At 33.2% G+C, this 13,448-nt stretch overlaps 1 protein-coding gene across 1 annotated transcript; it reads right to left on the bottom strand.

Annotated features, from left to right (window-relative positions):
- Window positions 1–4,305: 4,305 nt before the first annotated feature.
- On the bottom strand, window positions 4,306–13,153 carry LOC127739200 (uncharacterized). The gene is made up of 2 exons (XM_052250819.1): window positions 12,625–13,153; window positions 4,306–5,030 (listed from the first exon to the last, which is right to left on the bottom strand). Exons 1-2 carry the CDS (start codon window positions 13,074–13,076, stop codon window positions 4,982–4,984), a joined length of 501 nt encoding a protein of 166 aa, XP_052106779.1. The 5' UTR covers window positions 13,077–13,153; the 3' UTR covers window positions 4,306–4,981.
- Between the last annotated feature and the right edge of the window lie 295 nt (window positions 13,154–13,448).

Raw genomic sequence — 13,448 nt, 5'->3', positions numbered from 1 at the left:
ATACAAACTGTAAACAAAAACAAAATAAAAAATACAATAAAATACAATGAACTATTAGATAAGGCTGGACTGGAGTTAAATATGAGAAAGGAGGACTTAAAATTTTTAATTGTATGTTCTAAATCTTTGTGTACCTATGATATAAGATTGTACTCACAAATTTCTTAACTTCGCTGAAATGTAAGTTCGCCGTCGCCAGCCAATAGAAGATCAATTGATATAGCATTTCTTTCTTATTTTAAAAGCAATATTTATCTTGCTTCATTGTGAAAAGGGCACTCAGAAAAATAGTGAATACAATCATCAACAGGATGGCCGCAGCTGCATGCGAGATTTGGTTTATTATTAACACGGTGCAGAACTGCATTTAAAGAACTGCACATATTTCTCAAACGTGTATGAATAGTATTTAGGTTTCTATCGCCACACTACTTAAGTAGGAGGGTGGCTGTATTAATACAGTTTTCATGTTTCGTTTGAATACATTTATATTTCAGGAAGCCCATATGTCGGGGTTTCGGCAATTCCATTCAATAGTAGTTGATGGGAAATAAAAAGGATTTTCTGGTTATATCTAGTCTTAAACAAATCATAATTAGATATTTGACCAACAAGTGGGGCATTAAATCGCAGATGTATTCAGGGGTAGTCCCATTATGTACAGAATAGAATATATTGAGCTTTCTTGACTTTCTTCTGTCCACTAGCAATTGTTAGCTTTTGAAATACATAGCTCCCCGACCAGCATACAGCATACATATTCTTTCTGCTTCCAACTGAACATGTTCTAAATTGTCAGAATCTTGTTGAGTACAACCATCCCATAACTCACATGAATATTCCGTAATTGGTCTAATTAATGTTTTTAAGTATATACGAGCAAGATAATTTCTATTCAATACATATTTCATTTTTTAAGAACATTATTTTGATCTTATGCTTGCACAATATATTATGTGTTCTATATGAGGGGCCTGATGGGTTATTTTCGTTCTTCGTGATCGGTGCATTTTCGCTATCGTGATCCGTTTTTCTACAGATTTTTTTTTTTTATATTTTCGTGATCCGTGATCATGGAAATTTATTTTCTGTGAATCGTGATTGACAAAAAAATCAACTCGTGAATCGTGATGAGACCCCCATCAGGCCCCTCCTATATATGTGTGTGGAATTTATCATTGGTACCAAAAGCAATTCCAAATGTTTATTACAGGAGACCCAATTCTTTACTGCTTGATTTTGAAATTCAATTTCAATATCATATCATATGGGGAAGTATTACAGGAGAATATCATAGCCTAGTATTAAAATTAATTAGTCAGTCTTTAGACCATGTTGACATTTATTCTAAATCGCTGTTTAAGACATCCTCTATTGTGTCAGGGCTATTACTGGAATAAGAAAGGGATGTGTCGTCAGCAATCAATCGAGTGCTTATCAAATTATTAGCTATGTCATTTACATAAATAAGGAATAGTAGGGGGTATTTTATATTAATCGAAGTATCCAATTTATACATGTGCTAGATGTGGACAGAAGCATTTTTTTAGTATAAAGTGCTACCATGCTTCATACTAGCACTGATGGGTTTCTTCTTCATATTGCTTCATAAAATGTTTTTCATGATAATAATAAAATTAATCTTGTTGGAAAAGTTAGGTCAAAGACATTATTACTCAATTACTTTTATGAATACATTCAGATTTAACTTGTCATTTTTTTTCCTCTGCCAAAAGAACTTATCTTGTTTACTCATGTTAAGCTTTTCATGAAAACAATTCTATAAACTTGGTGGGAAATGCTAAGTCAAATGAAACATGAAGCTTTATTACTTGTTACTTCATTTCCTCTTGCCAACAATGTCTTCAAAGGCGATTTTTTTGTTGTCCTTGTCATCATAAATATGAAGAGTTAAAATTTAAAATCCGTATTGATTGACCATTTCGTCGGGGGATCTCTTTGTCTAGTTATATTTCATCATCCTTCAGTCCGAACTTTATTTGAGTACTATTCATTTATATTACTTGCCATGTGCTTTGGTTTACCTCGATTTCCAAAACTCATTCTTATCGGTCAGTTCCCGTATAAGTACACTCGAAGTTTTTAGAAACAAGACCAAAATCGGGTCTGTACCTGAGTCGCTGCATGCAACTGATTGGGGTAACATGTATATCGGAGCATAACTGATCATTCCCAGACCAAATATTAAAAACATTCACTTCAATAGGAGCCAAGAAAAGTTTGACTAAGAATCTTTGTACAATGAGTGTTGTAAAATTTTAAACTATCGGCAAACAGGAAGTGGATACACGACAGATGTAAAAATTGCTTACTCTCTACAACTCAACATTATCAAGATGCAGACCAAATATTAAATCATTCCCATTCATAGATGCCAAGAAAACTTTGACGAAAATTTTCCTTGTACAATAAGTGTTGTAAAATTTTAAACTATCGGCAAACAGGAAGTGGCTACACGGCAGATGAAAAAAAATGCTAACTCGCTACAACTCAACATTATCAAGCTGCAGACCAAATTTAAAAATCAACCCCTTTCATAGAAGCCAAGAAAACTTTGACCAAAATTTTCCTAGTAAAATGAGTGTTGTAAAATTTCAAACTATCGACAAACAGCAAGTGGCTACACGTCAAATGTAAAAATAGCTTACTCGCTACAACTCAACTTTATCAAGCTGCAGACTAAATATCAAACCATTCCCTTTCATAGAAGGCAAGAACATTTTGACTAAAGGTTTCTTTAGGACGGACGGAGTCGAGCGGTTACTAAACCTGCTTCCGCTTCGGCGACGCAAGTAAAAATAGGATGAATTTCTATTCCATTCGAGTTTTTGGACACCGTTTTCGACAAACCAATCAACTTTGACAAATTACTAAAGGGTATGTAGTAAATGAAGTTTTGCGAATGTTCATTCAATGTGGTCTACTAAGTAATAGACCATAGAATCTTTTGTAGTATTAATATGAATACGAAGGATCAAAATGACTTAAATGGTTGCGCAAACTTGGAGGTTAAACGTAAAAAAGGAAGGAAAGCTTTGAATGGTTAAAAAATTGTCGCGTAACTTTTTCTTGTGCACAATCTTTTTGCAAAACACGAAATAATATAACCAAATTTGTTTTTGTAACTGCAATATTTTCATCCATTATATAGCTGAACCAAAAAGTGTGATATTTTTAAATGTTGTCTTATTCACATTCAATTCACATCCATTTTATTCGTCTGAAACAAAATCAAAGTTCCAGTAGACTGAGTAGATTAAGGACAAGTTTGAGAGTTTCGCCATAGTATGATTTTCATTTTATATTTGTGATAATAATGAATAACGAGCGAACCCGAACGCTGTTGTCCTTTCTATTTCTCTCTAGACTTGGATTTAAAAAAATGAAATGGACTTCACATGATGGATGGATGTATAACATCCAGTGGAAAACATTACATGTATATATCAGGATGACGATATGTTGATTTGACATGACTTTGAACCCGGCTTTAAATTTGATTAATTGATTGACTCTTGTCTGTTTAGCGTAAATTGGCGAATATGTCATGATTATCCAGGGTCAGCTTCATAGTCGTGGAGTCAGATTTCAGCATGCTATCTCAGAAGTTGACAAGGGCTCATGAAGACATGTCAACATACCCAGACACACCATTCCAACTATACAAGCCGACCATTCTTTGCTCTTTCTCCTAAATGCCACGTGGTAAGCGGAGAGGCAGCAAATACCAATCATTTCGAGACCATGCACCGAGGCGGTTATAAATTTAAGACAGACATTTTGCGTTTGGGTCTAAATACGTGAAAGACGTCACTTGACCATTGAGCATTATTTGATTTTCATAATTAAATCGTGTGGTCTTTATAAGACATTTAAATGTTTTATTGTAAAAGTAATTATGGTCCTTGTTTTCTATACGAGAACCCTGTTTTAGTTTCATTTGCAATTTTAAAATGATGAAGAAAACATGCGAAATTATGTTGTCAAGACTAGTTTAACCATGCAGTTGAATCAATAGATATGGAAAATGAATATTTAATAGATAATTTTTAATGAATAAAAATACACCAGTTTCACATAAGCGACTTATCGACTCTAATGTCGAAATCATATGCGCTTTTTAGTTTAAATCCCGCGATAAAACAATTTGTACTATAAATCCAACCCATTAACCTTACATTTAAGTTATTTTTGAATTTCTGACTATTATACAACAATACGATTTGGTCACTCTAAACATAAACGGATTTTCAGCTTAATGGCTTATGAAATCATTTCCATACAGATATTTAAAATTGATTTTATTATGACAGCAGATTATGCAAAACATGAAAATCTATAAACAACAATGGTATGTTAAACTCTCAAAAACATTTATAACAAGTAAGTATTGCATAACAAAAGGTACTTGAGCAAGACTTTAAATACTGTTTACACTAATACTGAAGTGACTAATGAATTTATAGTAATACTGTGAAAAACACATACACCATGCTTAAAAATACCATTGACATTTCGTTATATTTAATGCGCATGTGGTTGTACTTTCTCCCGCCTGTTGTCAATAATCTCGTTCAACATCAAGAAAACGACTTACAAATATAACACTCTGGTCGAACTGATCTTTAGTTGTAGATAACAAATTGTCAATGGTATTTTCAAATGCAGTGTATCTATAAAATGTGAAAAACATCTATCAAAAATATATCTAACAAGAAAGACAGGTTACAAACAAATTTTCAACAATAATAACAATATTTTATGACATAATACTGAATGGTTTAATAGTTACAAGAGATCGTCTAGCACACTGAATACTGGTATGGAATAAAATAGTATCTTTTTATGATTGTAGAAGGAAAGCAAACAAGTTTGGTTCAGTCATGTGAATAACTATATGATAAAGAAGCAATCGTTTAAATTCGTTTCTGGGTTTCGAGTAAGAATAACTCCTCTTTCTCTAGTGTAACTTGAACAATTTGTTGGTCGTATGCATCTCATCTACGTACCTGAAAAATAAAGATAAATAAATATGAAAATAAGAAGATGAGGTACGATTGCCAATAAGATAACTATCCAACAGAGACCAAACGACATAAATTTTAGCAATTACAGGTCACCGTATAACCTTCAACAATGAGCAAATCTCATATCGAATTGCAAGCTATAAAAGGCATCAATATGAAGTTCATACGAGAAAACCAAAAGCTGATTTATGTACAAAACTACAAATATGATATACAGCAACCAAAAACAAACACTGGACTACAAGCTACTGATTTTGGACAGGCACATGCAGAATGTGGCGGGGTTAAATATGTTTGATGTCGCCCAACACATCACCCCAGCATGTATATGTGTACATATCTATGTAAAAAGTCACCAAAGATTCAAGGCTTTTAAATCAGTACGTCACACGTTTCGTCTAAATAATACGTATTAGTGATGCTCAAATCAAACTAGAAGAAAGACCGAATCAATTACAAATTTTAAAAGCATGTTAAATGTAGATGTGGGATAAGGTTTGATAGTTGGTGATTGAAACTACAAATGTAGGTATAATGTATATCAACAGTTTCAATTTGTTTGTGTGTGGTGAACTTCTAGGGAATGTTTAAAATTCCACACAAAAAACACAGACATCTACTGAGAAGTTACCACACGGTCTTCAACAATGACGGACAAGTAAGTTCCAACCCACTGCAGCCTATACAACCAATTTTTATTTACAAAATGACAAACAATCTTATACCAACTCGTTTGCTTTGCCCGTGTCTGTAGTGACGTTTTGGATTTCAATGAACGTAATCTATGTATTACTAGTAAATTATTAAGTCAGGGATTTTGTTACCACAAATTACGTAAAACCTTTACTAATTTCTTCCATAGATACAAAGATTTGGTTTTCAAGTTTTGCTGTGACTGTTGAAAACTTATTTCAAACGGAATAGCACATCCTAAATTGTATATGGCGATGTTAACCGAGCCCGGAAATTTAGATACGATCTGGGTAAACTTATCAATCCTTTAAATAAACTTAATTTAAAAAGTTACCAATTCAACGCCGTAATTAATCTTTGAATATTGTTTTTATTGGTATAAATATTGATTTTGTTATCAGTAAATTAAAACCATAGTAAATATTATTGTTATACACATATGTACTTTCACGGTACTACAATCTGTCGATACCTATATTTTGGCATTGCACAAGGTCCTGTTTTTCTCTTACTGTTTATGAAGTCTTTACACTAAATCCATTGGATGTTGGATGTGTACTGATTTTTTTTATTAGTTGTTATTGGCTTTGAACAAGCTGTAGTAACTGCTAGTACTCTCAGATGTGTACTTAGTGTCTTTTTTGTTGTTAGGGATGAGGGATGGATAAATACCCCGCCACGTCCGGTCTGTGTTTTTGTTTGATGTTTATCGGCTTTGTATCGATCTAATGAGTTAAGCCTTTTTCAACTGAATTTTAGCTCACCTGGCCCAATGGCCCTAGTGAGCTTTTCTCATCACTTGGCGTCCGTCGTCGTCCGTCGTCGTCGTCGTTAACTTTTTACATTTTGAACCTCTTTTAGAGAACCACTGAATGGATTGAAACCAAACATGGCATGAATGTTCCTTATGAGGTGCTGACTAAGTGTTGTTACTTTTAAGCTGATCCTTCATCAAGGATGGCTGCCTGCGGGGGACTTAGTTTAACAGAGGACCCTATGGAAAATACATACAAATGCTTCTTCTAGATGTGCACTAAATGGATTGAAACCAAACATGGCAAAAATGTTTCTTATGGGGTGCTGATGAAGTGATTTACTGTTCAAGATGGCCACCAGGATTTTTTTTTATTAAACTACAGGGCCAATATTAATCCAAATTTGGCCTCACTCATTATTAAGGTATCTGTTATGATTTTAATCTATTTTTACATGATTTCCAAAACCAAAGTAGAATCAGATGAGCGACACAGACTCTTGAGAGCCTCTAGTTATAGTTTGTTCTTATGTTGTGCTGTTACACCACTGTCCCAGGTTGGGGCCTGGGGAGGGTTGAGCGCTCACAAACATGTTTAATTCCGCCACATTCTTTATGTGCTGGTCCCTAGTCAAGAGCCTGTAGTTCAGTGGTTGTCGTTGTTTCATGAATGTCAATTTGTTTTTCGTAAATTGTTTTGTTATAAATTAGGCCGTTAGTTTTTCAAATTGAATTGTTTCGTATTTTTCATGTCGGGACCTTTTATAGCCGACTACTAGAAAACGGTATGGGTTTTTCTCATTGTTGAAAGCTGTACGGTTGCCTATAATTGCTCATATCCATTTCATTTGAACTTTGGTGGATAGTTGTCTCATTGGCAATCGTACCAAATCTCCTTATTTTTATATTAAACACAATTGTCAATAGAAAAATACACGGAGAGACAATAATATTTATGACGAGATTCTTGGTTTGGGATTATTATATAAATATTTTCCTTCTTTCATTCTAAGAGGAAATATAACCCAGGCGCTGAAGGCAGACAGACAGTAGCATAGCAAGAAAGAAAAAAGACGAAAAGACAAACACCAATCCACAAATAAACTGTTATCCGACAGAGATATGACTCGCCTTTTTGTAATTTTGTAAATGCAAATGTTGAAATTAAAATAGCAATACTTTAACATGTAAGTTATGCAAATATTCAAAGTCGATGAACCATGACTGAAGGTACATGGCTAAACAATCTCCATAGAATGAGATGTGCCAATGCTAATACAACTGCCTACCAAATACCATTGACCTATTATAAGTCGTTCCCTTTAAACAAACCTAAACACAAACATTAGCACATATTTACAACTTCTCGTCCAATCAAATTGCTTATATTTGCCTTCTAATTTTCATAGTACATACTTTTCCCGTGTACTAAGTAACTACGCATGAATGACCACAAGGGTAAGATTTCATTGTATCGTAATCAAGATATTTAAAACAAAAATTGCCACTGGCTATTTTGAAATAAAATGCTGTGTTCCAAATTAAATTAAATAGTTTGTAATTAGTTTTCACGTTGATTTTTAAATATCCTGCTATTAAAATCTTTGGATCTAAAAAATGTTTTTGACAATTGCAATTTTTTTTCATTTAAATAAAGGGTATCATCCATGCAATTACTTTGTACACAAAAAAATGTGTACTATGAAACCTTGTGAAGGGAAATTAAAGCAACTTGGTGATAATTTTTTAAACTTTCTTAAGGAAGGTGATCTATTTCGTCATGAATTGATTGATTTATTGATTATCGGTTGCTTAATTTCCAGTGGCAAATATTTCATGCATGTTCAGGACGATGTCATGAATTGAAAAACTGTGATTATGTCTGAAGATAATGTGCCAATTATATATATAAACATATTCTGATAAATCTTTTAGTTTTTACTTTGAAATAATAATAAAATAAATAAAAAACACAAAACCTATAACCTCTGATCTATTTGTAGTTGCTTTTTAATGCCTATATAATGACTATATCTATGGGGACAAACAATCTAAAAATATGTTTCAAATTTATTATACCTTTAGTTTTACTGTGAAATTAAAAAATGTTTTCAAAACATGTAAAGCTTCCACTGCAATTTAATTATTGCCTGCTTTTGGTCAATTTATTTGGTCATCTTACCATGTAAGAAGAACATGTATAGTAAAACACCGCTTTATATCAATATACATACTTACACCAGCAGCTACCATCTTTTCATTCTGGAGTCAAGGGCCTTTTGAAATTACGTGTCTTACAATGATACTAGTGAGTAGATTTACAAAACTTCGTTAATGAGTTCCGTTTTACAAACACCTGTGATACAAGTAGTCAGCCAAAATAAACTATCAATAGACCAATTAAAAGATTACTCGAGTTGTAAATATGTGCTACATATACATAGACCATGACTGAGGGGCGGGGCCAAATATTCTCCATAGAAATGAGATGTGCTAATGCTTATACAACTGAACACCAATTAACATTGGCCTACCACTAATGGTTCCCCTTGAACTGACCTTATCACAAACTAATACATGTTAACTTAGCAAAATTTTCAGTCTATAGACCATGACTAAGGGGGCGGAGCCAAATGATCTCCATGGAAATGAGATGTGCCAATGCTAATACAACTGCATACCAAATATCATTGACCTACCACTAGTGGTTCACCATGAACTAGACCTAATCACAAACTAATACATTGTTGACACCGCCGTCGCTGACTCCGGAAACAGCATACCTATGTCTCGCCTTTTTGACTCCATCAAGGCGAGACAAAAACTAAATATTGATCAACAGGAAACTCACCAAAAATGCAAGGGATGTTCTGGTAGGATTAGCAATTCACGCTCCAGTATTGGCACTTGTGTTGATTATGACAAATAAATTGATTGATTGTTGTTTGTTTAACGTTCAGTGCCAAATATTTCATGCATGTTTAGGACGAGAACAAATTTACAGTACATACAATTGGGGGTCGACCAGGATGATGGACGGAAAATGTTGAATGCCACTGGAAAAAAGTGTATATTGGATGGGGACAGACATTTAGCCTTACATCAAAGTTCACTCACTACACGAGGCATCAGATTTAATGTCCCCATTCTGACCAGACGTGGCTGCGAATTTATACATTCATTACAATTTTCCGAAAACGGGAGTCCTATCCAAGATCAAATGGACTCATCTGATAATGAGGAAAGGATAATACACTTAAAAGTTGTCAAAAGTTAAAAGAAAAAAACGAAAATTAATTTGAAGTACATGTTGACTACAAATAAGACCATCAACGAGAGAGTCGTTCTAAGAAGGTTTTAACACAGACGTGGGCCCGTGGTGATAAGAACGAGGATATTGAGAAGTTCTTGTTCGGTATCCTTGATTGTTTCAACCACTTTTTACATTGTTGTTTACAGTTCTTTAATATTCACCTTATTACTCTCTATTCGGGATTTTTTGGGGTAATTATCACCTATTCATAAAACTACATTCAAACTTTGTCGGAAATTAAAATTTGGATATATACGACGAAAAAACATACATGCATTGATTTTCTACAGTGAATCTGACTCTTATAACATGTTACAGTTGTCTCAAAGTGTATAATATCCATTATTTATTCAGTATTCGGCTATACAATTTGCTCTGATTTAGATCATGATTAATAAATCTATAATATTAATTGTGAATACCTAAATGTTTCTATAATCGGTCTTTATAGATAAAATCATCATTGTACCTAGACTCCCAAATTCAATAGTACCAATAACACCTCAGTCATGTAATTAAGCAAAAAGGGGGGGGGTTGAACAGAATAAAAGACTTTACAACTTAAACCCAACCTGTGTATACATGCCTACTTCAAAATTTAAATATTGTATTTCGTTTTTTACAAAATTATAGGAAACATCTCCCTATAGAAAACAGTTTTTGCTAGTGTCTTTGAATATAAATAAAAAGAGAAGTGGGTATACACCAATGACATAGACATCTAAAGGTCAACATACTGGCTTCAATAAAAGACAGGTGTCTGTATGTCAAGCTCTAAGTCTAAAACATCGAAAGTAAAACAATGTGAATAAATTTAACCTTTACTTCGTGTATCAAAGTACTGATATCAACTCCAAATTCTCCAAATGACAAAAACATTAAGACATGACAAAGTTAACCACTGACAGAATTTCCGACTGGAGACAGCAACATATATAAAGTAACAAGCATGTGGTGGGGACAAAGTTTTAAAAAAAATATCTAAACCCAGAAAGGCTTCTTTTTTTTACAGAACTCTTCCTGACAAATTTGGTGTGATGAATCCATAAAAAATGAAAGTAGCAAATAATTTTCTTTTCACTTTTATAAGCAATGAAGTCATGTATCAAATATTTCATAAATAAATCATAAATTTTTTGTCAAAACAGCTGAAAATGTTTTTGGGATTAAACTATAAATGTGTATATATATTCTCATTACACCATTGGTAAACATAAAAGAAAAAAACTTTTAAACATGACAATTTGCAACATTGATTCGCATCTGTCAATTAAAAGTAATGTAAAATTTGATTAAGATTAATAACAATTAGTTGAGTTTGGTTCTCAATATCTTTTTTACAAATGTATGTCATTTGTGTGTTTTGTTTTATTCATTATGAATAATGAAACTGTATTACAATTATATGAACCATTTATTATTTTTAAATCCATTGGAATAATTGAATACTTTACACTAAATCCATTGGATGTTGGATGTGCATTGAATCTATCATGTCTATTGATTGATATTTTATTCTTAGATACATGATTTTTTTAATTAGTTGTCATTGGCTTTGAAATAGCTGTCAGTAACTGTGAGTACCCTCAGATCTGTACTTTGAATCTTTTTTGTTGTTAGGGATGTACAAACAAATGTATAAAAACCCTGTCATGTCTGGTCTGTTTTTGATGTTTTTCAACTTTGTATCGATCTGATGAGTTAAGCCCTTTTCAACTATATCTTATAGTTTGTTCTTATGTTGTGCTATAACACCACTGTCCCAGTTTAGGGGGAGGGTTGAGCATGTTGAGTGCTCACAAACATGTATCCCAAGTCAGGAGCCTGTAGTTCAGTGGTTGTCGTTGGTTCATGTCGGTCATATTTGTTTTTCGTAAATTGTTTTGTTAAAAATTAAGCCTTTAGTTTTCTCAATTGAATTGTTTCATATTTTTTCATGTCAGGTCTTTTAAAGCTGACTATACGGTATGGGTTTTTCTCATTGTTGAAGGCTGTATGGATGTCTATAATTGCTAACATTCACTATATTGGAGCTTTGGTTGATAGTTGTCTCATTGGCAATCATACCACATCTTATTTTTATTTTGCAACATTTTTATATGCCTGTATACACCTGGCTTTATTGTAAATATTTTAAGCATGGTATATGGCATACATGATAAATGATGTAAAACATTCTTTAATGATTTCATCTCTTGTTGTCTCTTGTTAAGAAATTCCTAAAAATTGGATGACTACTTTTTTCTTTTTGGGTACCCAATTCATTAATCATGTTAATTTTAAACATCATTTTTTGATGATCTTAAGACAGCTTGAAATCTAGGATAAACCTGAAGCCAAATTGCAAGCTGATGCGTTAAAAGTACTTATGTTAGATTTTTTCATCTTTTCTTTTTTTATACTATTTGTTTTTATTTAAAAAAAACAAAAACATTTCATTTCGGGGAAAAATCCAATAAGGGAACAACCTTTTGATTTTCTTGGGGGCCAGGAGGATTTTGAAAATGAATAACTTAGTCTGGTAAGAACAAAAAAAAATAATTCTGCGCTTAGCAAAGCTGCAGGAAAAAAAGGCATACATAGCAATAGATCCTAAAAAAAATTTATCCTATCCCCCATGGTCGTCCCTTGTATAGTTTTTTAACTAGGTTCAAACTTATTAGATAATTATTGCAAAAGAATAAGTAAAAGGTGTTTTAAAGAATTAGAAAAAGTTGTTTTAAATTAGGAGATCTTTTAGATTTTGTACATGTATCTGTGACAGTGAAATATACTTTAAGAAATATTTGAATTTGAAAATAAAACATATAACTTACATTGTCATTGGACTATTTATGATAGGAAATCTCTTTTGGGGTCGCTCTTCATACACCACTGGAACACCACATCCAGTTCCCCAGCGAGGAGGTGGAAATGTACCATAACTTCCCTTTGACGGCAACATTTGTCGAAGTGTTGAATATTGTTCAGATCTTGTACTTGGATGAGATCTAAAAATGACTGGAAGCGTTTTCCGTTCAAAACCTCTGAGTGGTGGATCTGTAGGGGGAACCCAGTGCCGGTCTGGAAATGGAAGTTGTTTTGGGGCTAATAACTTGTGTCTAGGGACAGGTGCAGTCGTCCGTAAATCTGTTGGAATATAACGTTTTGTTACCCACACAGTTTCCGGATCTTCACTTTCTTTCCTCGCCATCTCGTCTTGTTCTTTTAAATATTTACTGTATTGTAACCGATAGGCGCCAAAAGCGCCCATACTAAGGGCTGTCATTTTGCAAGAGGAAGACGTCCAAAATCAGTTTCCAAGTTCGTTGTCAATGTCAATTTATCGCACAGGCGCTTGAAAGTCAGAATCAAAATAGCGTTTGTTTATCGATTATGTCCCTTTTGGCGGACTAATGGTTTAAATAATTTACCTTTCTAATCTAAGTGATTAAAAAGACTAATTGTGTTCACTAAACGACATATACTGAAGTATAACGATTATCTGAGACTACTGTAACACATGTGTTATAGTAGTCTCAGCGATTATGAAGTATACTGTTGTGTAAAAAATATCGTGATAGTTAGTTTATAAGATAAATTACGATAAATTTATAATGTATTTCCAAGAGGACCCATAATGGGCAAACTCAGTACAGTG

This window comes from Mytilus californianus, unplaced genomic scaffold, assembly GCF_021869535.1.
Source record: "Mytilus californianus isolate M0D057914Y unplaced genomic scaffold, xbMytCali1.0.p SCAF_4, whole genome shotgun sequence".
NCBI lineage: Eukaryota > Metazoa > Mollusca > Bivalvia > Mytilida > Mytilidae > Mytilus > Mytilus californianus.
This window is presented reverse-complemented; position numbering and strand designations above follow the sequence as displayed.